This window comes from Dendrobates tinctorius, unplaced genomic scaffold, assembly GCF_039654945.1.
Source record: "Dendrobates tinctorius isolate UK_male_01 unplaced genomic scaffold, ASM3965494v1 ptg000116l, whole genome shotgun sequence".
In the NCBI taxonomy this organism is placed as follows: Eukaryota; Metazoa; Chordata; class Amphibia; order Anura; family Dendrobatidae; genus Dendrobates; species Dendrobates tinctorius.
This window is the reverse complement of record NW_027361784.1, coordinates 26,972,182-26,996,947: the sequence shown is the minus strand read 5'-3', so window position 1 is coordinate 26,996,947 and position 24,766 is coordinate 26,972,182. Positions and strand designations below refer to the sequence as shown.

At 48.3% G+C, this 24,766-nt stretch overlaps 1 protein-coding gene across 1 annotated transcript in view; it reads right to left on the bottom strand.

Annotated features, from left to right (window-relative positions):
* FER1L6 (fer-1 like family member 6) overlaps positions 1-24,766 on the bottom strand; it is a 241,960-nt gene that overhangs the window by 72,569 nt on the left and 144,625 nt on the right. The window contains exons 23-25 of the mRNA XM_073590299.1: positions 17,074-17,184; positions 15,716-15,877; positions 14,646-14,835 (exon numbers count right to left, since the gene is read on the bottom strand). Of these exons, the coding sequence (XP_073446400.1) occupies positions 14,646-14,835; positions 15,716-15,877; positions 17,074-17,184 (463 nt within the window). The remainder of the gene's footprint in view (positions 1-14,645; positions 14,836-15,715; positions 15,878-17,073; positions 17,185-24,766) is intronic.

Genomic DNA, 24,766 nt, shown 5'->3' with positions numbered 1-24,766 from the left:
CCATGTCTGCCCTCAAACTGCCTGCCCAAGTATCCTCCCACAAATGCATTACAGCCTGCCTCTGTTCGCACAGCCTCTCAACCATGTGCATGGTGGAGTTCCATCTTGTAGCAACGTCTATGATTAGGTGGTGCTTGGGGAGGTTGAGTGATCGCTGCAGTTTCTACATACGACTGGAGTGGATGTTTGAGCGATGGATGTGCGAGCACAGTCTTCGCTCCTTATGGAGCAGGGCTGTTAACTCCAGATAATTATTTACGAAGCACTGCACCACCAGGTTCAAGGTGTGAGCCAGGCAAGGTATGTGTGTGAGTTTTGAAAGGGCTATGGCTGCCACAAAATTATGCCCATTATCACTGACTACCTTGCCTGGCTCAAGATGTAGACTGCCCAGCCATGACTCAGTGTGTTGATGCAAGTGCTCGGCCAGTACCTCGGCGGTGTGTCTACTGTCAAAGACATCATTTTTAAAATAGCCTGCTGCCGCTTACCACTAGCTGTTCGATAGTGGGACACCTTGTGTGCAACACTGACAGATGTGGATGGAGTGCTCGTGCGACTGCGCTCTGTCAACAAGCTTTCACTTCTGAAGGAGGAGGGTCGAACGCCTACACCCAACTGTTTACTATACCGTGGGCTAGGCAGCACTGTTCCACCGCCGCTGTCCCCTGTGGAGCCTGCATCCACCACATTATCCCAGTGCGCAGTGATTGGCACGTAACGGCCCTGGCCATGCCTGCTGGTCCATGCATCTGTTGTGAGGTGCACCTTTCCACTCACTGATTGTTTTAGTGCATGGACAATGCGGTCTTTCACATGCCAGTGGAGGGCAGGGATGGCTTTTCGAGAAAAGAAGTGCCGACTGGGTAGGTCATAGCGTGGGAGAGCGTAGGCCATGAGCTCTCGGAAAGCTTTGCTTTCTACCAAACGGAAGGGCATCATCTCTAATGAGATCAGTTTGGCAATGTAGGCGTTCAAAGCCAGTGTACGCGGATGAGAGGATGAGTACTTTCTTGTCCTACTCAGAGTGTCTGGTAGGATGAGCTGGACTTGAGAGCTGCATATGGGGGAACTAGCATTGAACATGACGGACTGAGAAGGGGTTGGTGATGGTGAGGGTGTTGATGGCCTAGATTCAGTGTTTCCTCACGAAAATATTGTGTTTGCATGACTGGTTTGGCCTAGCGATGACACCTCAACATTACTTGATGGTGGTGTGCTTAGCGGTGGCCTTACAGTGGGGGAAGCGATGGAGCATTGCCGGCTAACTTGTGTCGGAGCAGGTGCACATGTGCTACCTAAGCTTTTGTAGTCCGTCCACGCTTGCAAGTGCATGTTGGTTAAATGTCTAAGCATGCAACTGGTATTCAAATTTCTTAGATTTTTCCCTCTCCTAAAGGTCCTTCGGCATTTCTTACAGATAACTTCTGCGTCATCAGTAGGATTTTGTTAAAAAAAAGGGCCACACTGCACTCTTCCTACCATGGTACAAATTTTCAGGGCTTGCACGCTGTGCTAATTTTACCATCTGGCCAAGCCGTCCTGCAACTCTTTTAGTTTTCTTGCCAAGTTTTTTGACAGCTACGGGCCTGCCGGATAACCGCTGCTGCGATGACGATGCCTGCTGCGGATCCTTCTCCTGTTCTGACCTATTGTCACCAGCACCCTCTTCCCCCAATGGATGCCAATCCGGGTCAACAACTGGGTCATCCATGACCTCGTCTTCAATGTCATCTGCACCTTCCTCTGTACCTTCCTCTGTGTCACCGTGTAAGGTGGTATAGTATGCAGGAAGGGGCACCTGAGTTTCATCAGGGTCTGATTCGGGCTCATTAGACTGCGAGGGCAATGAAGTGCTGTGGGTGAATGTACCAGCAGATTCGTCTAGCAGTGGCTGTGCATCAGTGCACTCCATGTCAGATTCATCTTGGACTGGGGAATTCAGGATTTGACTTGATAACCCAGGAATGGTATGTGAAAAGAGCTCCATGGAGTAATCTGAAGTGTATGCTGCAGCATCCTTCACTTTTGGTGTGGGTGAAGGATACAACGAAAGGTGTTGTTCCTGACTAGAGGCCTGCACTGACGACTCTGTGCTTGCAGTTTTTGTAACTTCAGAAGAGGAGGCAATAGAGCTGGAGGCTGTATCGGCAATGTAAGCCAAAACCTGTTCCTGATGCTCCGGCTTTAAAAGCGGTTTACCTACTCCCAGAAAAGGGAACCTTAAAGGCCTTCTTGTGCCAGATGATGATGCAGGCTCAACACCTCCTGCCTTAGCTGCTATTGTGCTTTTGCCAGAACCAGACGATGCAACACCACCACCACCACCACCATCAGTACCAGCTGCGCCCCCCCGCCCACGTCCGCGGACCCTTCCAGACTTCCTCATGTTTGGGAAAATGTACAGCTGTGTAAGGTGTATGTAAGAAGTGAAATCTCTGTATATATTTTGTGAGTCCCAGACGTTCACCCAGTATGTATTTCACCGTAATCCAACAAGCAGATATACGGTACTGTATCAGAGGTGTACAGCTGTATATGTTGTTGGTGAAACTGTCAATCTCCGTATATGTATTTACGGAATGTCACACAAACACGCTGACTCTGTGTAGATGTGACCGTACTAAGAAGACCAGATATCTGATACTGTTTGACAATCGGACTGCTCAATACGGTGTATAAAGAAATGGAAATGTCGGTATACGTATTTATGGAGTATAACACACACACGCTGACTCTGTGTAGATGTGACAGTAATAAGAACACCAGATATCCGATGCTGTTTGACAATCAGACTGCTCAATACGGTGTATATAGAAATGGAAATGTCTGTATATGCATTTTATGGAGTGTCACACACACACGCTGACTCTCTGTAGATGTGACAGTAATAAGAACGCAGATATCCGATACTGTTTGACAATCGGACTGCTCAATACGGTGTATAAAGAAATGGAAATGTCCGTATATATATTTATGGAGTGTCACACACACACGTTTACTCTGTGTAGATGTGACAGTAATCTCTCATACAATAAGTAATAAGAACACCAGATATCCGATACTGTTTGATTATCGGACACCTCTACACGGTGTATGTATGGAAAAATGTTAATCTCTGTGTATTTTTTTACGGAGTCACACACATATAGCATGCATTTGTCCATGATACCAGCCAGTAGACGGTAGTGTGTGAGGAGCGTACAACTCTATACGGTGTGTGAAAAAATGTATGCTCAGCATCTACTGTGCAGAAAAGAAGGAATAAAGCACTCTGCACAGCAGTGTGCAAACAGCAATGCAGCTATCAGGGAGCCTTATAAGGCAGCCTAATAACCAACAGAGCTGCTGCACACAAATATATCCTCCCCTGTCACTGCACACTATACAGTTGTGTTTTACAGTGACATTCACTATCAGCACAAGCAATTTTTTTTGGCCTGCCTAAACACTTTCCCTATTGAGAATAATCAGCAGCAACCTCTCCCTATGCTAAGATCGGCAGAAGTAAGATGGCGGTCAGGGGTCACGGCCTTTTATAGGCACTGTGACGCCACACAAAGCCAGCCAATCACTTGCATGCCCTTCTCTAACATGGTGGGGGCCGCTGCCGACGTAATTGCGTTGCCCCCAGTGTGCGTCTGGGTCGCCCTCCCAGGGCTGTGTGGTACTTGGTACCAGGCCGGTGTCAGGGGAATGTGTCACAGCAGCGGTGACCCGGTCCGTGGCCCTGGGCGCCCAAGTAATGGGGGAATGTATATGTAGTTAATGGAATAGTTCGTGACGCCACCTGTGGTGTTTGGCAAGCAAGATGTTAAGCCAACGCTGCATGCAGATCCTCTGAGGCTGATGGTGTGTTGCAGCATAGATGGTGTAGCTCCCCACAGGTGAAGCTGTAACCCCAGGGCAGTGAATAGGCGCAGGCGGTGTGAGGAATGTTGGTACCCAGATGTAGCGGTGCTGACGGGGTTGGCGCACAAATGAATGGAGGACACCAGGGCTTGTAGCTCCAAAGCTTTACTCACAGTTCGTGGTACACACTGGTGCCTGCCTCCGTGCCGTGTCCTCCCGGGTAGAGACTCAATCAACCTACCGGACAAGTCAGGATTCTCCTCTCCAACACCTCGCCAACATGTACCTCTCCTGAACGACTCCTCTATTGCGCCTTGTAGTGTGAAGAGCTCCAGTACCGTGGTACTCTGAAGTTCCTCCTGTCAGATGTTCCTAATAACTCTACTTGTATGACAGACAGCTGTAGCCTCTCTCGGGGACTCCCTTCTCTGGAGTCCTGGCTCTCTATTCAGTTGCTGTTGTGCCCCAAGTCTTGGATGGGAGTAGTGCATTTACAGCCAACTACTCCACCGGTGTCTGCTGCAGAACCATAAGTGTCCATACAACCTCGGGGACCGGGCCCCGGCCTTGCGCTGAGAACCTATAGGCAGGGTTCCTCTTCCAACCCACAACTCCTCTATGTTCTCCTACTCCTTCGTTCCGCGCTGTTCCTTCTCTCTCTTATGGATGCTTAGGTTGCAGTTCTACGTCTTTCTCCTTCTGTTCCTTTCCCGTGCCAGCTGGCTCAGGTCACTGAGGCAGCTGCAGCACCCCTTCCTCCATCCCTTCTTCCAGGGATCCCCACTCCTCCGGAGTGGCTTCCTTCCCGACTGACCTTCTGTCAGACTGAACTGTAATTCTAAACCTTCCCAACCTTTTATATATCTCAACTCCACCCACCTCCCAGCACATCTCGTGTTACGAAGCAAGGAACCACGAAAGGTGCTCTGCTACCCTCTAAGCATGAACCAACAATGTGGTCAGTGCTGAACTATCCTGTGTGTGGGATGCAGGTGTTAGAGTGTGGAAAGGAGTCCCCAACTTACCTAGGTGGTGGGGCACTACACCTTAGGAGAAGGTGCAGTACCTCTGTGGCGACTGAGCCTCAGGGGCGCCACACGTCCTTCAAGATTGGCTGAAATAAGGCGCTGGAAGGATTGTGGGAAACACGACTTTGGCTCTCAAGTCAGCGACCTCATGGCTGACCTAACGCTATGGTCGGGTTTCGATCGGCGAAACCCGACTTTAGCAAAAGTTGGCGGTTTCTGAATTTGGCCGACCCGTTTCGCTCAACTCTAATTAAGAGGGCAATCAGCAGTGAGGTGCCGCTAATTAAATGCCTTTGATTTATTGTTCAGGTGTGGGCACCTCCAGGAAAGCAGAAAAATGTTGACAGTTTGATGGTCTGAAGCAATCAGGTATGTTGAAAACATCAGCAATGATCTTAAAGAAGCAACTGTTGCTGCCCATCATTCTGGAAAGGGTTTGATAGCCATTTCCAAACAATTTGGAGTCCATCACTTTACAGTGAGAAATATAATATTCAAATGGAAAACATTGAAGGCACTTGACAATCTGGATGTCCCAGTGAATTCACCTGTAAGGTTCTCAGTCTTTTTTGACATGTTTTTGAAATTCAGTTTTTGCCGTCAGCCATTTTGCTTTCTGTCCTGCTGCAGCTATCTTGCCCTCAGTTAATATGGAGTTTCCATCTTTCATGTTCCTGCCCTGATTCTCTCCCTCTTGCCTCTTAAGCAGCCTCAGCTGAGCAATGAGTGCTTCTGCAAACTGTGTGAACCCTTTTGGCCTACTTGTATGAAGTAATACAAGTCCTTTCCAATCACACCTGTGTCTCCTGTGTTTTTCCTCGCACCCAAGCACAAGACGCCATATGAATTGTACACAGTACATCACAAGATTCTGAAGCCAACGTCGGTGTCTGCTGGGTCTGGGAAGGCCGTGTCTGCCGTGACCGTGGATGTCAGATATCCGTTTATATCTTCTGTGATGACAGTGGTTGTGACTTCTCACAACCATTCCAGGTGAGCACATTCCCTTCTTTTACTCTGGAGTGTTACCACAGGTAAACACTATTGTGTGCTTTTTTTTCCTTTCCTTCCAGTACTTCTGCCTTAAAGGATCTGGAAGATGGAGGCTCGCATAACGGAGTTGTGCGGAGTGACTGATAAAGTCCTTGCAGAGATACAGACTTTAAAAACCCGCTTTACAAGCCTGCAGGACCTTACTAATCACAATTTGCAAGTTTTTGGACAAACTACTCAGGATTTACGAGCCAGGATTGAGGCTCTAGAGCAGGGGTGGGGAACCTCAGGCCCCAGGGCCATTTACGGCCCTCGATGACCTTTTATCAGGCCCCCCGAGCAGATTCTCAGGGACCACATTCTTGGGCAGGGAGCTGTATTTTGATCGCCACAAGCTCATTAATTTCTTCTTGCTCTGTGAGCACATACACCCAGTGTTCACTACTGAACATTGAAGGGCATGCAATGAAACACTAAGTCATGAAACCAGTGCCAGAGTCAGGATGTGCTTTGTGGGCGGAGTTTGTATGGCCCCCGAAGGATGGTAAAAATATCCAAATGGCCCTTGGCAGAAAAAAGATTCCACACCCCTGCTCTAGAGGAACGAGTTCAGACTCCAGCCATAATCCTGAGTTCTGGGATCCCCAAGTTGCCCCCTTCTCGTTTTGGCGGTGAACGTGAAAAATTCAGGGGATTTATTAACCAATGCAACCTGTTTTTCTCTGCACATGCTTCACAATTTCCCACTGAACGATCCAAAGTACTTACTATAATCATGCTGCTTACCAACAAGGCTCTGATGTGGGCAAACCCTCTGATTGAAACTGAGGATGAATGTTTGAATCACCTTGATGCTTTCATTTCAGCCATGGGGCAGGTGTTTGATGACCCCAACCGACGTGCAACAGCTGAAGCAGCCATGTTAGCTTTGCGTCAAGGTAAGCGCTCAGTAGCCGAATATATGCCTTGGATTTCAGGAGATGTGCTCTTGATACCACTTGGGACAGTTCCTCTAAAAAATCTATTTTTCGGAAGGGGTTGTCTCCTCTGATTAAAGATGAACTTGCTTGAGCAGACTCTCCCACTGCGTTAGGTGACTTTATTAACTACTGCATCCGTATTGATGCTCATCTTACTGAACGCAGACAGGAGAGATGGTTCGAAAGTAATCACACTAACTTTTTCCTACCTTCCTCCCCAGCTAAGGAAACTTTGAGTAGAATCACACGGGAACCAGAACCTGAACCCATGCGGGTGGACTCAGTACAGAGACGGGTTAGTGATACACACAAGGAACATCGCTTAAAGGAAAATCTATGTTTCTACTGCGGTAAGTCAGGGCACTTCATTATAAACTGCCCCAGCCGTTCTCGTAAGACTACTGCAGCAGTCATTCACTGTGAGCAGTAGCGTAGCTACCGAGGGGGCAGGGTGGTGGTGGCGGTGACCCCGGGCCCCGCGCTCTGAGGGGGCCCACCGGAGCTACACTACACTACACCACTATTCTGCGGCAGAGCAGGGAGAATCGATCTCCCTACTCTGCTGCCCGGCCGCTATGGGCCCCTGAGAAGGCAGGGGGGCCCCGGTGCCAGCAGTGTGCCCCCCACCTCTCAGCCAGCAATGTTGTCCTTGGCTATTCTGTGCGCACAGGACCTGCGATGAGGTCACAGGAGGGGCGGAGTCAGCGGTCACATGATCAGGGGTCTTCAGTGGCTGCAGGACTCTGCTATGCTGGTTGTCATGGTGCTGACTGGATGAGGTGAAGTTTCTGTGTGGGGTCAGGAGGGGTTTACAGGGTGAATGTAGCAGAGCTGTGTGTGTATGAGGTGTACAGCGCAGAGCCATGTGTGTAGAAGGTGTACAGAGCAGAGATATGCATGCATGAGGTGTACGGAGAAGCGGAGCCCCATGTGTACGGAGCGGAGCCGAGCCGCGTGTGTACGGGGTGTACGGAGCGGAGCCGCGTGTGTACGGAGCTGCGTGTGTACGGAGCTACGTGTGTATGGGGTGTACGGAGCGGAGCCACGTGTGTACAAGGTGCACGTAGCGGAGCTGCGTGTGTATAGGGGTTATCAGGTGCAGTAATGGGGACACATATGGCAGCAACGGCTCAGCATTGGGGCATCAGGTGCAGTAATGGGGACACATACGGCAGCAGCGGCTCAGCATTAGGGTATCAGGTGCAGTAGTGGGGACACATACGGCAGCAGCGGCTCAGCATTGGGGCATCAGGTGCAGTAATGGGGACACATACGGCAGCAGAGGCTCAGCATTGGGGCATCAGCAGGATGAGAGGTTTGTGCAGGTTGGGGATACATGGTGATGGAGCTGGAATATGAGAAGTGAAATGTGTCTATTGTAATCTCTGTAGCCGAGTCCTGGCTGGAGGAGTTGTCATGTCGGTCTGGGCCAGATGGAAAAGATGGGGAAAAATAACGATTCCATCAGAAAGATCGTCAGCGGTAATACACCAACTATAACTGTGCAGTAATAACTTGTATGTTTTGTAGGACTGGAATCTACCACTGACCATATGGCAGTAATATCCATGTTGGTCTTTATATAGGGATTATTTTCAGTAACAGCGCAGTCATCTACTACATCCACTATTAGGGTGCGCCACCGACTTGTAATCAAAGTTACCTAGTTAGGGGCCCACTCAGAAGTTTCGCCCCCCCCCCCCCCCCGAACCGAAACCCCTAGCTATGCCTCTGACTGTGAGTGTTGCGAAAGGAGGTCTGTCATGTCTGAGCCTCAGGCTCCAGAGAGATCTGCAGCCATAGATATTGATTTCTCAGACTTAAACTCTGTTAGTTCTGAGGCCGATGACTGTGTAAACGCAGCAATTTTTCAAGTTTCCTCAGCGGTGTCCCAGCTGAGCTGTAAGAAGAACAATTCTCATTGCTTCCTTTCCATCAAACTCTGGGTTTACTCTGTCTGGGTGTCCAGTACAGATGAGACCGTGGATGGCTCCCTGATGACCTCTGGACCAGTGGATCAGGAAACGGAGCCTTTGAAGGTCCTTATGGGTAAAGGTCATCAGGAAAAACTGTCTTTTATGCTTATCTCTACTCCCCACTTTCCCATTATTCTAGTGCTACCATGGCTTCAGGCTCAGAACCCTACAATTAACTGGGAGACCAATGAACTACACTTTCTGGAGAAACAGATGAGTACAGAAGTTTCAGCTTGCTCTGTTCCTAAAGGAGCCATGTCAGTCCCGGAACTACCAGCTGTATACCAGGACTATGCAGATGTGTGTAACAAGAAGAACGCTGACCAGCTTCCCCCTCACCGTCCTTATGATTGTCCAATCGAATTATTGCCTGGAGCAGAGATACCTTTTGGTAAGATCTAACCCCTGGTGGGGCCCGAGCTAAAAGCTTTGAAGGACTATATAGATGAAAATCTAGCCAAGGGCTTCATACGCCACTCTTCATCTCCTGCAGGTGCACCCATCTTCTTTGTGAAGAAGAAGGATGGTTCTCTGAGACCCTGCATAGACTATCGGGAACTCAATAAGGTTACTGTTAGAAACCGTTATCCATTGCCCTTGATCCCGGAGTTATTGGAGAAAGTGAGGCATGCCAAACAAAATTTTCTCAAAACTAGATCTCCGTGGGGCCTATAACTTGGTCCGTATTAGACCTGGGGATGAATGGAAGACTGCGTTCAGGTCACGCTACGGACACTTTGAATATCTAGTCATGCCATTTGGTCTGTGTAACGCCCCAGCCACTTCCCAACACTTGGTGAATGACATCTTCAGGGACCTCCTAGATACATTTGTGGTGATTTATCTGGATGATATTTTAATTTTTCTAACTCCACAGAGGAACATCATGGACATGTGAGAATGGTCTTAGAATGCCTAAGACAGAACCATCTTTACATTAAACTTGAAAAGTGTGAATTCCATAGGACCGAAATTCAATTTCTGAGGTATGTAATGTCTACACAAGGAATTAGTATGGATGGAAGCAAGACCCAAGCCATAAAATATTGGCCAGTTCCTAAGAATGTAAAGGAGGTGCAGCGCTTCATCGGGTTTGCCAACTTCTATAGACGTTTTATTAGGAATTTCTCTGAGGTAGTGTCACCTATCACACAACTTATCCGGAAAGAGTCTAGGTTCTCCTGGACCCCTCAAGCCCAAGAAGCATTTTCTCGTCTAAAGGATAAATTTACCACTGCACCTATCCTAGTGCATCCCAACCCCGAACTTGCCTTCATAATAGAGGTGGATGCTTCAGACTGTGCCATCAGAGCTATACTCTCTCAGAGAACAGGTGAGCAGAATGTCTTGCATCCTTGTGCTTTCTTTTCCCAGCGGTTGTCTTCGGCTGAGAGGAACTATGATGTGGGCAAAAGAGAATTGCTGGCCATTATTGCCGCCTTCAAGGAATGGAGACACGTTCTTCAGGGAGCTGCACAGCAAAGTCGTCTTGATAGACCATCGCAACCTTGAATTTATCTGGTTGGCTAAGTGCCTGACTCCTCGCCAGGCTCGTTGGAATCTCTTCCTAAACCAATTTAATTTTGTAATTTCTTATACGCCAAGATCACGCAATGGGAAGGGTGATGCACTCTCTAGGATTCATTCAACAGAGACCCGTCCACTAACTCCTCCTAAGACTATTCCTGACTCTAGATTCCTGGGAGTGAGTCATAATCAAGACCTACTTAAGGACATCAAGGAAGCATACCATTTGGATTCTTTGTTGGCACAACCTCCAAGGGACGTAAGTCTTGTCTTTAAGAATGGTGTGTGGCTACAGGGACAACGCTTGTATATACCCGAGATTGAGAGTATTGCAACTCATCCACGATTCTAAGATAGCTGGGCATAAAGGAGTTCTAAAGACACAAGAATTTCTTTCTCGTTTCTTTTGGTGGCCCACTTACAGAAGGGATGTTCTAAACTATGTCACTTCATGTGAAGTCTGTGCACGATGCAAAACACCACGCTCCTCGCCAACGGGTCTATTGCAACCACTTCCCACCCCATCCCGCCTGTGGGGATCCATTTCTATGGATTTCATTGTGGAGTTACCAACCTCTCAAGGGAAGAACACCATATTAGTGGTGGTGGATCGGTTAACAAAGGCAGCTCATTTTATTCCCTGTGTTGGCTTACCCACTGCAAAACAGACATCAAATCTGATAATTCAGAATGTGTTTCACTTGCATGGAGTACTGGATAAGGTCATTTCGGATCGAGGGGTGCAATTCACTTCAAGGTTTTGGCAGAATTTCTGTGCCGCATTGGACATTAAAGTAAACCTTTCTTCTGCTTTTCATCCCAGACTAATGGACAGACAGAACGGACCAATCAGACCCTGGAGCAGTATCTCCGTTGCTTTATCTGCCCCCTACAAGATGATTGGGTGGATCTACTTCCACTGGCTGAGTTCTCCTATAACAACTCTCAGAGTGCCTCCACTAAGCAGTCTCCTTTTTACGCCAATCTAGGTTATCATCCTAACATTCCTCCTCGATTTCCCATAGATACGCCTTTGCCGGCAGTGGCTGAAAGACTCACGTCTTTACAAAAGAATATTGATCTTCTAAAGGAAAATCTGGAATTGGCACAGGAAAGATATAAGAAAGCAGCAGATAAATTTCGTAATCCTGCACCAGCTTTCAAGGTAGGAGACTTAGTCTGGCCATCAACCAGAAATCTTAACTTAAAAATTCCATCATCTAAATTGGGACATAAGTACATTGGACCCTATAAGATCAGTAAAACTATAAGTGCCGTTGCTTGTCGTCTTCAACTGCCCAGAACTATGAGAATCCACCCTGTCTTTCATGTTTCCCTACTAAAGGCTGCGACACCAAACACGTTTCCTGGACGTTCTTCTCCTCGCCCTGACCCAGTGCTGGCCGATGGTCAGGAAGAATTTGTGGTGGAAAGAATTCTAGATTCCAGGTTGTACAGATATCAGTTACAATACTTGATTAAATGGCAGGGCTACCCATTGGAGGACAACTCATGGGAACCAGTCAATAACATTAATGCTCCTCGCCTAGTCCACCAGTTTCATCAGAGGTACCCAGACAAGCCTGGTCTGAGGTCATCCGGAGTCTGTCCCTACGGGGGGAGTAATGTAAGGTTCTCAGTCTTTTTTGACATGTTTTTGAAATTCAATTTTTGCCGTCGGCCATTTTGCTTTCTGTCCTGCTACAGCTATCTTGCCCTCAGTTAATATGGAGTTTCCAGCTTTCATGTTCCTGCCCTGATTCTCTCCCTCTTGCCTCTTAAGCAGCCTCAGCTGAACAATCAGTGCTTCAGAATCAAGTCTGCAGTTAGCCTGTGACCTCCTGGAAGTCTTGGACTTGGTACTCCAGCCATCTCCTGCTGAGGAACTTTTGAACACTTGTGGACACTGGAAACCTGCTGCCTGATAAATCCACAGTTGCAAGGGAAGTGACAGAGAGAGACCATGAACCTGTTGTGGAAGTTCTGCTGTTATTAGTGTTTGCTCTGGCCTGCTGTGTCTCCTGCCTCTGTGTCTGCAAACTGTGTGAACCCTTTTGGCTTACTTGTATGAAGTAATACAAGTCCTTTCTAATCACACCTGTGTCTCCTGTGTTTTTCCACGCACCCAAGCACAAGACGCCATATGAATTGTACACAGTACATCACATCACCATCACAGTTAAACTATGTAATAGGAAGAGAAATTGCAAAAAAAAAAAAATGGCCCAGTCTCTAAAGGCCTCGCTAAACATAGAATCATAGAATCGTAGAGTTGGAAGGGACCTCCTGGGCCATCTGGTCCAACCCCCTGCTCAAAGCAGGATTCGCTAAATCATCCCAGTCAGATGTCTGTCCAGCCTCTGTTTGAAGACTTCCGTTGAAGGAGAACTCACCACTTCTCGTGGCAGCCTGTTCCACTCATTGATCACTCTAACTGTCAAAAAGTTTTTTTCTAATATCTAATCTGTGTCTCCTCCCATTCAGTTTCATCCCATTGCTTCTAGTCTTTCCTTGTGCAAATGAGAATAAAGTTGATCCTTCTACAATGTGACAGCCCGTTAGATATTTGTAGACAGCTATTAAGTCTCCTCTCAGTCTTCTCTTTTGCAAACTAAACATTCCCAAATCCTGCAACCTTTCCTCATAAGACAGGGTTTGCAGACCGGTCACCATTCTGGTCGCTCTTTTCTGAACTTGCTCCAGTTTGTTGATGTCTTTTTTAAAATGTGGTGCCCAAAACTGGACACAATATTCCAGATGAGGTCTGACCAAAGAGGAGTAGAGGGAAATAATGACTTCACGTGATCTAGACTGTATGCTTCTGTTAATAGATCCTAGAATTGCATTTGCCTTTTTTGCTGCTGCATCACACTGTTGACTCATATTCAGTCTGTGATCTATTAGTATACCCAAGTCTTTTTCACATGTGCTGTCACTTAGCCCTATTCCTCCCATTCTGTATATGCTTTTTTCATTTTTATTGCCCAGATGTAGTACTTTGCATTTCTCCCTGTTAAAAACCATTCTGTTAGTTGCTGCCCACTTCTCCAGTTTATTTATATCTTTTTGAATCCTCTCTCTTTCTCTTCTCTAGTATTAGCTATCCCTCCTAGCTTTGTGTCATCAGCAAATTTAATCAGTTTACCCTCAATTCCTTCATCTAAATCGTTGATAAAGATGTTGAACAATACAGGGCCCAGGACAGAGCCCTGTGGTACCCCACTTGAGACATTCTTCCAACTGGATGTGCAGCCATTTACGACCACTCTTTGGGTCCAATCACTAAGCCAGTTATGAATCCTGTTACATGTTACATTTTCAAGTTAATGACAGTATTATTAAACGACTGAACAAGTATGACTTCTTTGGAAGGGTTGACAGGAAAAAGCTTCTTCTATCTAAAAACAACATGGCAATGCGGCTAGATTTGCACCTGAACAAATGACAAGACTTCCGGAACATTGTCCTTTGGACAGAAGAAATAATGCTCTGTGTCATGTGTAGTGAAAACCAAAGACAGCATATCAGCACAAACTCCTCATACTGACTGTCAGGCATGATGGTGGAGTGGTGATAATTTGGGCTTGTTGTGCAGTTACATGATTTGGCACCTTGGAGACAATGAGTTGACCACAAACTCTTCTGTATAACAAAGTATTCTAGAGTCAAGTCTGAGGCTAAAGCTTGGTCGAAAGTGGGTGATGCCCCAGGACAATGTTCTCAAGCACAGCAGCAAATCTGTATCAGCATGATGAATGGTGGTGCTGCAATGGCCAAAGTCCAAACCACAACCCAAATTAAAAGACTGTGGTGAGACCTTAAAAGATTTGTGCATAAAGTACCGTATTGCCCGCATACCTCAAAGATCTTAGCGTTAAGAAGACTTGGCCAATATTCCTCCAGAATGATGTGAGAGACTGATAAAGTCATACAGAAAACCATTGCTTCACATTACTGCTTCTTGTAATGGGTGGTTTTACAAGCAGATTCCTAATGACGTGTATTTAATTTTTCACACACTGCTTCTGCATTTTAACATACTTTTTATTTCTGATAGAAATATATGATAAATGGGAGTCTTGCATCTGACAAGTAGATATGTACAGAGAATAAAGGTGGAGAAGTTACCTGAAATTTTTGGTCCCAATGCAAAATATAAAACAAGCCCCCAATCACCATGAGTTATTGGAGTCATCTTGTGTGGCAGAGAGGACTTTGGGCCCCCTTTGGCACCACACCAGGGTCTTGATGTGACTACTGAGGCCTAGCTATATTCCCTGCTTTCTTACCGCTTTCAGCAGGAGCAGGTTCCTCTTCAGCTTCCGGTAGTGGCGGGGTGTCCACCTCCGATGGTTTGTACAAAAACTGCTTCAAACAGTTGATCATGTGCGTCCCGACCAGTGTACTCCGGCCGAATGCCCTCCAGTCCACCACACAGATACTCAGAGGAGGGTGCAGCACTTCATTTTCTGGTAGTTCCTGGGTAACCAAAGAGGAACAAAATGGGATGTGGGTTATGTTATGCAAGTTAACTAAATATTTAGTAATATTATATTTTGAAGTGACTAGAAAGCCAAATTTGTGACATTTAAGCTCCACCTCCATAAAAATAACCCAACCCCTTTTGTGGTCCATTTCAAGGGATTGTTAAATATGTAAAATATATTTTCGTATATGCATAACTCTTGGGGATTTCAATCACTGGGTAAATCGCTATGGTCTTTGCCATCTATTGCAGGGTCTGTTTTTTAGGATTATAATATAGGTAGCATAGAAAAATACCTTAAGAAAAGAAACATAACTTTTAATAATTTTCAATAAAATCTAATAGAACAATTGACAACCAATACAGGTAGGTTACCCCGTATTACCTGACCCCGTATTATACTGACCAAAGCACTACATGCCTTTTAACCCACATATGGCAAAGACGTACTAAATGAAAAAGTGCCAGTGCAAATGAATGTTTAGATCTCATCCATTTAAGACAGGTCCAATGTTGCTTTTTGTCTGCCCTGTCGTGCCCCGTATGTGTGTGTTGTCCCACTATCAAGGGCATTACCCAAGTTGGCTGTGATAGTAGCTCCAGACGGGAGGGATTTTTTTCTGGGGTTACTATCACAGCCAACTTGGATACTGCCATTGTTAAGGCGGGAGCAAACACACGGGGCATGACAGGCCAAACAAAGAAGAAAAATTCAACCCATCTATCTCTGGAATCTTATAGAACTGGATGTCCCTCGGCTCAAATGGGAGAAAGCTTAACATTTTATATGCACTGGCACGTTTTCGTTTAGGCTCTGCGTGTCAGCCGATCAGGATCTAGGCCCCTCCCGCCCCCTACCCAGACCTTACTTACCACTTCAAACCAGTCCGCCATAACGCTAAAGTTGGGGTTGCTCTTGTAGCTTTGAATGACGCTGGATTTTACGCCTTTCCCTGCGCATTCAATAATCACCTGAGGGCGATCCACAGACAGTAACTGCACCTTCTTCAGTTCTCGGACCCCCCAGAATAGCACCTAAGAAAATGGGCATAAAAATCAGACTTCCTAAGTTACCAACTTGCCTACGACTTCTGAAACAGAAAGTAGCGGCTACTAATGTTAGCCATATTTGTTTTACTTTTTTGACATCCAGATTATTCCTTCTTCCTCTCTTTCCCTTTCAGCTCTTGTTGGCAAATTAGGACCTTTCCCCTTTCAACAAACGGGACACATTTTTTTTTTATTATTATTAAATAGATGCCTACAGAGTATGGCCTGTTTCAGATAACTGTTATTTTTCTCGTACATGAAAAAAACCCCACCAATTTCCATCAGTGTGCCTGATCCAAATTTCATCTATTTTTGCTCCATGTGCCGGTTTTTTACCATCTGTGCGCCATCTGATTTCCTCCTATGCAAAAAAATTTTTTCAAGCTTCCCTTACCCATTAGACAAAAAAAGATAAAATAGTTGAATGGCATCAGCTGACCATTTTTGTCATGGATTCATTGATTTTAATGGGTCATTTTGATCCATGACTTGGGTCAAAAATGGCCATGTCTAAATTTTTTCATTTTGGGGGACATTTAGTCAGTAACTAAACACCGACAAAAGCCCCATAGAACATCTATACATTATAGTATTTCTGTGAAAAACATGGACTGAATGTGTACGTGAAAAATGTAAACTTGATTGAATGACTAAAGGCCCTCGTACACAGAAAATTTGGCCAAACAAAAACATGGGGTTTCCTGACTTTTCAAGGCAAGGATTGGGAGTTATGTCTAATACATGGTCTAAGGGGGTTCAAAGAACACCCAATAGAAAATCCCTGTGCCGTGCTCCACCTCCGCAAACCCCAGAATAGACATAGCACAGTGAATCACTTCTGCTTGGAGTGTTCCTTTAAGAGCCAGTGCCTTTTATTGTGCATTGGACCTGAGGAATAGGAAACTCAATCCCATTTCACCACTGCTGTGACCGATCATGTTTCACCTCTGCTCTGACCTATAGCCATAATGTGCTGTATGTTAGTAAGAACCTCAGCTCCAGTTACATGATCCGTAACGTCCAATCCCTTAGTCAGCACATCCATCGGTTCATACGAGAATACTGTCAGCTTGGTCTATTCATCAGATCACCGAGGTATTGACAATGACATAAACTTGTATATGTATCCACCATGGTTAATTATTAAATTACATCTCCAATCATCGCTCTGGTTTCCTTACCTCTACTCTGTATTTACTCAGAACAGGACGGATAGCTTCCGGGACGCAGTAGATCTGGCTGGGATCTGGGGCATCAATGGGTGGTAGACTCTGGACACCAGACTCAGGAATCTGAAGAGTTAAATGGAGGTCATGTAATAAACCAAGAAAACAGAGGGTGTACAGGAGGAGAAAAAGATGTTCGCTTTCTTCCAAAAACATCACAACACCTGTCCCAAGGTCATATCAGGGATTGCAACTTGGCTCGATTGAAGTGAATGGTACTGAGCTGCAATATCGGATGCAACCTGTGGATATCTATGGCACTGTTTGTGAAAGAAATTAGCCATATATTTCTAATCCTGGACAATCCCTTTAAGCAATCATGTAATACACAGGAGAGGTAGCCACATTCACTATAGCACTTTTGACAGCACACTGCAATACCTAACACAGCAACATCTATACATGTGTGGCTGTGTCTGGTATTTGAGCTTTTGAGCTTGGCCCATTCACGTGAATGACCTAGAACCCCAGTAAATCCCAGTAACAAACGTAGCGGCACGGTCACTTGTGTTTGTTGTGCAGTGAATGTCCTCCAAGTGCCGGGCCTTCTTATTGCTAATTGATGTAGGTCTACTGGTTGCCCCACTGCTATGGATAGTCCATCAGTGCAAAATCTTACAAGACCCCTTTAAGGTAAGAGGGTTTTCAGTTCTCTCCTTTCTTTGCACCAGTAAACATCATCAACTTAAAGGCTTATTCCCTAAAAAGCAAAATCACTCCCTACCTATTTATTATTTATTTAGCGGTCTTCGGCTCAATCTAGAGCCATGGCGACTTGAAGAATGAGCAATCAGTAGCGAGATCGAGGGTCTTTTCCACCGTCATCTCAAGCCATCAGGCTGCAAGTTTTCCTCTTCGCCTTGTTCTTTCTATTCTGACCATGATGTCCTCTATCAGTGATTGATCTCTTCGTATGATCTGTCCAAAGTAGGCAAGTAATAGCTTGGTGATCCTTTCTTTGAGTGACATGTCTGGCTTGATTTGTTCCAAAATTGATTTTTTTTTTTCTTTTTGTCATCCACGGTAAAGACAACATCCTCTCCAGCACCACATTTCAAAGGTGTAGATTCTTCTTCTATCTTGTTTCTTCAGATTTCGCATTTGTATGTTACCACAGAAAAGATGAGACTATGTACGAGACGACTCTTCATCACCAGTGAAATGTTCCTAGATTTGAAGACCTTGTCCAGTGCCTTCACTGTTGATTTGTCCATAGCTATTCTCCTATTGACTTCTCGTGTCGTCGTCACATCTTGAACTTCTAGTTCATTGCCGTCCATCTCAAATGAGTCCTGGTCGTACATAGTAGTAGCCAATGTTCTTTGTGTTGAGTAGCAGGACTGTGATCAAACTTTCCTTCTTGACACTTCATGCCACCTGTGCTTTTTGCTATCAATACTGTATCTTCTGCTTATTTAAGATTGTTGATAATTTGACCAACATTTTTGATTTCTTCTTCTTTTTCGGCAAGTCCAGGCTTTCTTGAAAATAGCTTCAAAAAATTTAAGAGAAATGGTGACAGGATGCAGTCTTGTCTGACACTTCGTTCTACTTTGAACCATGTCGTGTCACCATATTCCGTTTGGACCGTTGCTTCTTAGTCGATGTAAAGGTTCCTAATGAGGCTGATAAGATGGTTCAGCACACCCATATTATCCATTAGATAGGAGATATCTTACTGATCATTGGGGTTACAACAGCTGGGAACCCCAGGGATCTGAATGGAGTACGTTGTGCATGTGTGGCCTCCGCTCGATTTATTGTCTATGGATTGGCTGCAAAAAGCAGAGTGATGGACTTGGCAATCTCATAGACAATGAGCAGGCAGAGGCCCCTAATGTGCACTTCTGTATCATTTCAGATTGAGCTGAAGTTTTCCTTTTTCAGGGTTCCTAAGTACCAATCTTGTGATCCCTGGGAGTCCCAGTGGTCAATCCTGATAGGAGATTTTTTGGGCGAAGAGCCCATTAAGCTTCCCAGCTCCACATACCCCTTAGTCTTAGTATACCTAGTATACCTCCCAATTCTGAAGGAAAGAACGAGAGACAGCGCATCCATCATGCCACAGCAATATTTTTGACAACTAAGCCACACCACTAATCTCTCACAGTCCTTTTTATATACCCAACAAAAAATAGTGCCCCAAATAATGGAATACACACAGTATGATGCCCCAGAATGTTTGCCTTACAAACAATGTGTCATTATTGGAGATGGGCAAACCCAAACGGTAAAGTTCGGACACCTAGTGTCCATGCATGGACCCCAAAAATGGACTTCTCCCTGAAGTCTGTGCTACTGCTCAGGTTCGGCAGCCCGAACTAAACTTGTTGAAAGGCACTTCCGGCTCACTCACAGCCATGTGAAATGTGAGGTCTTATCTATTCTTGATAACCAGCGTGGGCAAAGTCAACAGCTGCGGGCTGCAACCACGGGTCCGTCCATCACTAGTCATGCTGCAATGATGTCAGGCGTTTCCTCAGGTGGCACTGTGGTGATTGCAGGTACGCAGGATGCAGTGACGAGTCGCGATACAGTTAGGTGCTTTCTATATTAACGTTTATAAGACCAGAGGGAACTTTCCTCAGTCCCGGCCTGATCACCAAAAGGGGTAACACGGGTTACCCTCGCAGGGGGTTCTATACAAGCACACACAAACGGGTAGAACGCCACTACTTCCGGCAACAGCCGGTCACTATAGGGCCGCGGTATGGCCGACTACGGGTCATTAATTATAAAGTCAACTTAGCCGTCCAGACGTCCCTCGCCGTTCGGGTTGGTGGTCTTTCAGTGTAGTAGTTGCTGGGCCCAGTTGCTGAGGCGAGGACGAAGACTTCGCGCACTCCGGCGCACTGCTGACACTGGAGCCCCACAGGCTCCGGCGTAGTCCTTGGACGGTTGGGCCGCAGCCCCTGGCCTGGGGCAAGCGGCAACGATGTATGGTGGCGAATGACAGGCCACCTGCGCAGCTAACGGCTGCGACGGGGAGTCTGCGGTCAGCAGAGGCCCGGCCCCTGCTTCGGACCGGAGCGGGACAGTGGTGGCCGCCGGTGGCACTGTACTTGCCGCGGCCACTGGTGAGAACAGGGTGGCTGCAGGTGCTGGTGAACAGGCCGCAGCCGCGAGCTGGAGTGAGACCGCAGCGGCCGCGGGTGACCGCGGGTAGGCCGCAGCCACGGGCTGAGCGGAGGCTACAGCGGCCGCGGGTTGAACTGGGGCCGCAGTGGCCGCGGGCTGGAGCGGGGCGTATCGGCCGCGAATTACCGCGGGCAGGTCGCAGCCGCAGGCTGGAAGAAGGCGGCGGCCGCTGGTCGACGCGGGGCAGCGGTTCTCAGACGGTTGACTCGGCGTCGTCCCACTGATGTCCAGGGGAAGTATCCCTCCTGTCTCTGGCCACCTCCCTGGCTCTGGTGAGTCGCTCTGGCTCTCAGTCGCTCCCACGATCTCCTGCTCCTTCTGTGTCGTTCTGCTGACTCATTGTCCTGGGAATTCCCCTCCTCTTTTATACTGGTCCCGCCTCCAGCCCAACTGTCTGTCACAACGGTCTATCCCCGAACTCTGTCCCCCGGAAACAGTTTCCCCCGGAACTCAGGTGACGGTCCCTTTGGTTCCGACCCGGACACTCGACGGGGGGACCCTCTCTCCCACACTCCCCCACCCTGTATGCTCGCCAGTCCTCGGGCGAGGGCTTTAGTAGACTCAAGTTAGTCTTTGGAGACGACAGTTCTTGCCGCCATACGAACTGGTCCAGTTCGTAACGTTCAGGGGGTTTGCCAGCTGTTGACTGTTGACCGCTCGGAGCATCTAAGTTCGACCGAGGAGGCGCTTTCTGGGGTGGTGGATGGTGGTGGGTTGGACGATTCTGGGAGGCTAACTGGGTCCGCTGCAATGTCATTACTTTGAGAGCCCGCGGATGTGGCTGGCAAGTCCTCTTCGTCATCCAGGTCCCAGACCGTTGACGGGGGGTTGGGGACCTGAGTGATCGGCTCGGGTCGCATGGGATCAGTGGACGCACAGGGGCGCAACATATTTCGATGTACAGTAAGAGTGAGAGGTGCACCATCTCTTTCCGATTATATTTCATACACAGGCCCGTCGGGGCTTATCCGGCGCAACACTCGGTACGGGTTCTCCTCCCACCGTGGTTCTAACTTGTTTTGGGGGCGTTGATCTAGTACGAATAATCAATCCCCAGCCTGGAAGTCAATTGGTGGGGGCAGCGCTCCCCCCGGGTGTTCTAGATCCTGGAACTTTGTATAGACGATTCGGTGGAGGGTCTGCAGCTGGTGCCGGTGGTTTCGGACCCACGAGGATACTCCGGTCCAGGGTAGAGGTTACTCCGGGTTTAACTCCACTTCCGTGATTCCTTTGCCTTCCCGTCCAAACGGCAATGAGTAGGGGGTGTAGCCAGTCACCCGGTGCACCCGGTTATTATATACCCACACCAGCTCAGGGACGTATTCAGGCCAGCGGGCCTTTCAGTCGCTCTCCAGGGTACGCAGCATTTGGATTAGTGTCCGATTGAATCGTTCGCAGGCTCCGTTTCCCTGCGGGTGGTATGGTGTAGTCCGAGACTTATCGATACCGTAGAGATGATGTAGTTCTTCCATGACTCTTCCTAGGAAGCATGCTCCTTGGTCCAAATGTATTCGTTGCGGGCAGCCATACACTTGGATAAAGTTCTTACAAATCGCATAGGCGGCCGACTTCACTGTCTGGTCTCGAATGGGGGTGACCACGGCAAACTTGGTGAAATGGTCCACCATAACGAGACAATGTTCATACCCCTGAAAGGCAGGAGCTATGGTCAGATAGTCCACCGCAAGAAGCTCCAGATGGGCTGATGTTACAATAGTTTGCACCGGGGCTCGTTGCGCGGGGGGTTTAGCGAGCTCGCACGGGCGGCAGGTTCGACAAACTTCTTCTACAGCAGCGTGCAAGCGTGGGTGGTACGCTATCTGCTGCAACCATTGTAAAGTCTTTTGAGCACCAAAATGAGCCGCCTTCTCATGGGATTCCCGGGCCAGTTGGTTGAGATGGGCTCCAGGCACGATCACCTGCCATATCATAGCTGATGTGGTTCGTGACATGGCTTTTCGATATAAAAGTCCCTTTTTGATGACTAGTTTTTCCCACTGGCGCAACATCAGCAACATATCTTGGGTCAAAGTCTGTCTCTGTGAGCCCGTGGGCAACTTACCGGTGGCCACCTATCGGCGTAGGAGTCCAACTTCTGTATCTTCCTGTTGCTGCTGAATCCATTTGTCACTGGGCTGTTCCAGCATCCCTCCTAGGAGTCCCGGATGAGGCGCTTCTTGCGTGTTGACTGTAAGCGCGGCGGTGGTGAGGGCGAACGGCATCTCGTCTGCTTCTAATTCATCATCTTGACTTCTTCCTGGGGTGGTGTGTCGGATTCTGGAGAGCGCGTCGGCGTGCACGTTTTCAGCTCCCCGTTTCTAGATGATCTTATAATTGAATTTGGCCATCCGAGACACCCACCGCTGCTTTAGGGCCCCCAGTTTGGCATTCTCCAAATGGGCTAACGGGCTGTTATCGGTCCACACCACTACTTCGGAGCCCGCCAGGTACTCTGCGAATCGCTCCGTCATTGCCCACACTACCGCGAGGAGCTCGAGCTTAAAGGAGCTGTAATTGTCCGGGTTGCGTTCTGAGTCGTGCAGCGACTGGCTACCGTAGGCGATCACTTTCTCCCAGCCGTCCTGCACCTGTGACAACACAGCTCCTAATCCCTGGAGGCTCCCGTCGGTATGCAGGATGAACGGTTGCGAGAAATCCGCATATGCCAATACCGGGGCGTCCGAGAGAGCAGCTTTGAGATCTTGAAACGCATCCTCTTGCGGTTGCTGCCACTGGATCTTCGGTCCATTCGCCCCGGCAGGAGCCCCCTTCAGCAGGTCTTGTAGAGCTCGAGCTCGGCGTGCAAAATTCTTCACGAACCGACGGTAGTAGCCGGCCAATCCCAAGAAGGCCCGCACGTCCTTCACCATCTCGGGGGTAGGCCACCCCTGGATGGCAGCGACCTTTTCCAAGGAAGGTCGGACACTCTCTGCTGAGACGGTATGCCCCAGGTATTCAATCTGGGTGCGGAACAGGTGGCATTTCTGGGGCTTTACCTTTAACCCGTACTTCTGAAGCCGGCCGAGCACCTGCCCCAACCGCTTCAGGTGGTCCTCGAACGTGGCGGAATAGATGATAATATCGTCCAGGTATATCAATGTGGCTTCAAAGTTGAGGTCTCCCACACACCGCTCCATCAACCGCTGAAAAGTTCCTGGGGTGTTGGCCAGCCCAAACAGCATCCGATTGAACTCGATCAGTCCCATGAGATGGATAAATGCCATCTTAGCCCTGTCTTCCACCGACATCGGCACTTGCCAGTATCCACTGGCCAGGTCAAGGGTTGAAAAGTATGTTGCGTTCCCCAGGGCGGACAGAGACTCTTCTATGCGGGGCAGTGGATACGAATCCTTGATGGTGCAGGCGTTCAACTTCCGATAATCCACGCTAAAACACAAAGTGCCATGTTTTTTCCGAACCAGGGCAATAGGGGCCGCCCAAGGGCTTTGGCTTTCTCGTATGACCCCCTTCCGGAGCATTTGGGCTAACAGAGTTTTCACTTCCTGGTATAGCTGCGGTGGTATTTGCCGATATCGCTCCCGGATGGGGGCCGCTTCTGCCGAGGGAATCCCATGCGTGATGGCCGTGGTACATCCGAAGTCGTCCTCGTGGCTGGCAAAGAAACTGTAAAATTTTCCAAGAAGTGTCTCTACTTGGAGAAGCTGGGCTGGCGTTAGGCCGGAAAGTTCAGCTCGCATTCTCTCCAGGATGACTCGACCTTTCTCCTGGGTCGAGGATTCAGCAGTCTGTTGGGTTCGTACCGTTACTGCCCAAGGATCTTCGGGCTGCACCTTCAACTGGACCGCGGGGTCCGGCAGCATCTCCTCCAAAGGCCTCACTAGTTTGGCCATTTCGGCCCGGGGCTTCAGGGCGATATCTTGGTCTTTCAGGTTGACACAATGCACCAGGACAGTCCCCTCCCGCACCGTGGCCAGGGAGCGGGCTACCAGTATGCCATGGTGCAGGTGCTCCGAGTAACATGGTTCCACCTGCAACTCCACGCCTTCCAGTGGCATTGGAGCGCGGATCGGCAGAGCTACCACTGTCTGCCCTGGAGGAAGCACAAGCGGGGGGCTGCCGGCGCGATGACCTTGCCCAGTGCCTCACCCTCCTAGCACTCCTGGAGCACTCGCGCCTTCCGCACCAACCGCTGGAAGACCTGCCCTTGGGCCGTGCGAGAACCCCAGTGGCTCAGAGTCTCTTGTGTAGGTACGTTGAGAAGGAGGTTGCCGAACTCTCGTAGTATGTTCATACCCAGAATAACCGGATGTTTGCTGTTTGTGTCTCCCTGGGTCAGGACCACTCCCCAGCGGCCGAGTGATTTGCCGCTTGAAATCTGCATCCAGGCTACTCCGACGACAGGAATTGCTAGCTGGTTGGCGGCTACCAACTTTATCACTGTCCCCTACTGAGGTCTCACTGCTTCGGGAAAATGCTGCTGAAAATAAGTCTCTGGCATGGTCGTAACCTGCGATCCCGTGTCCACTAGGCATCGCACGGCCCTCGATCT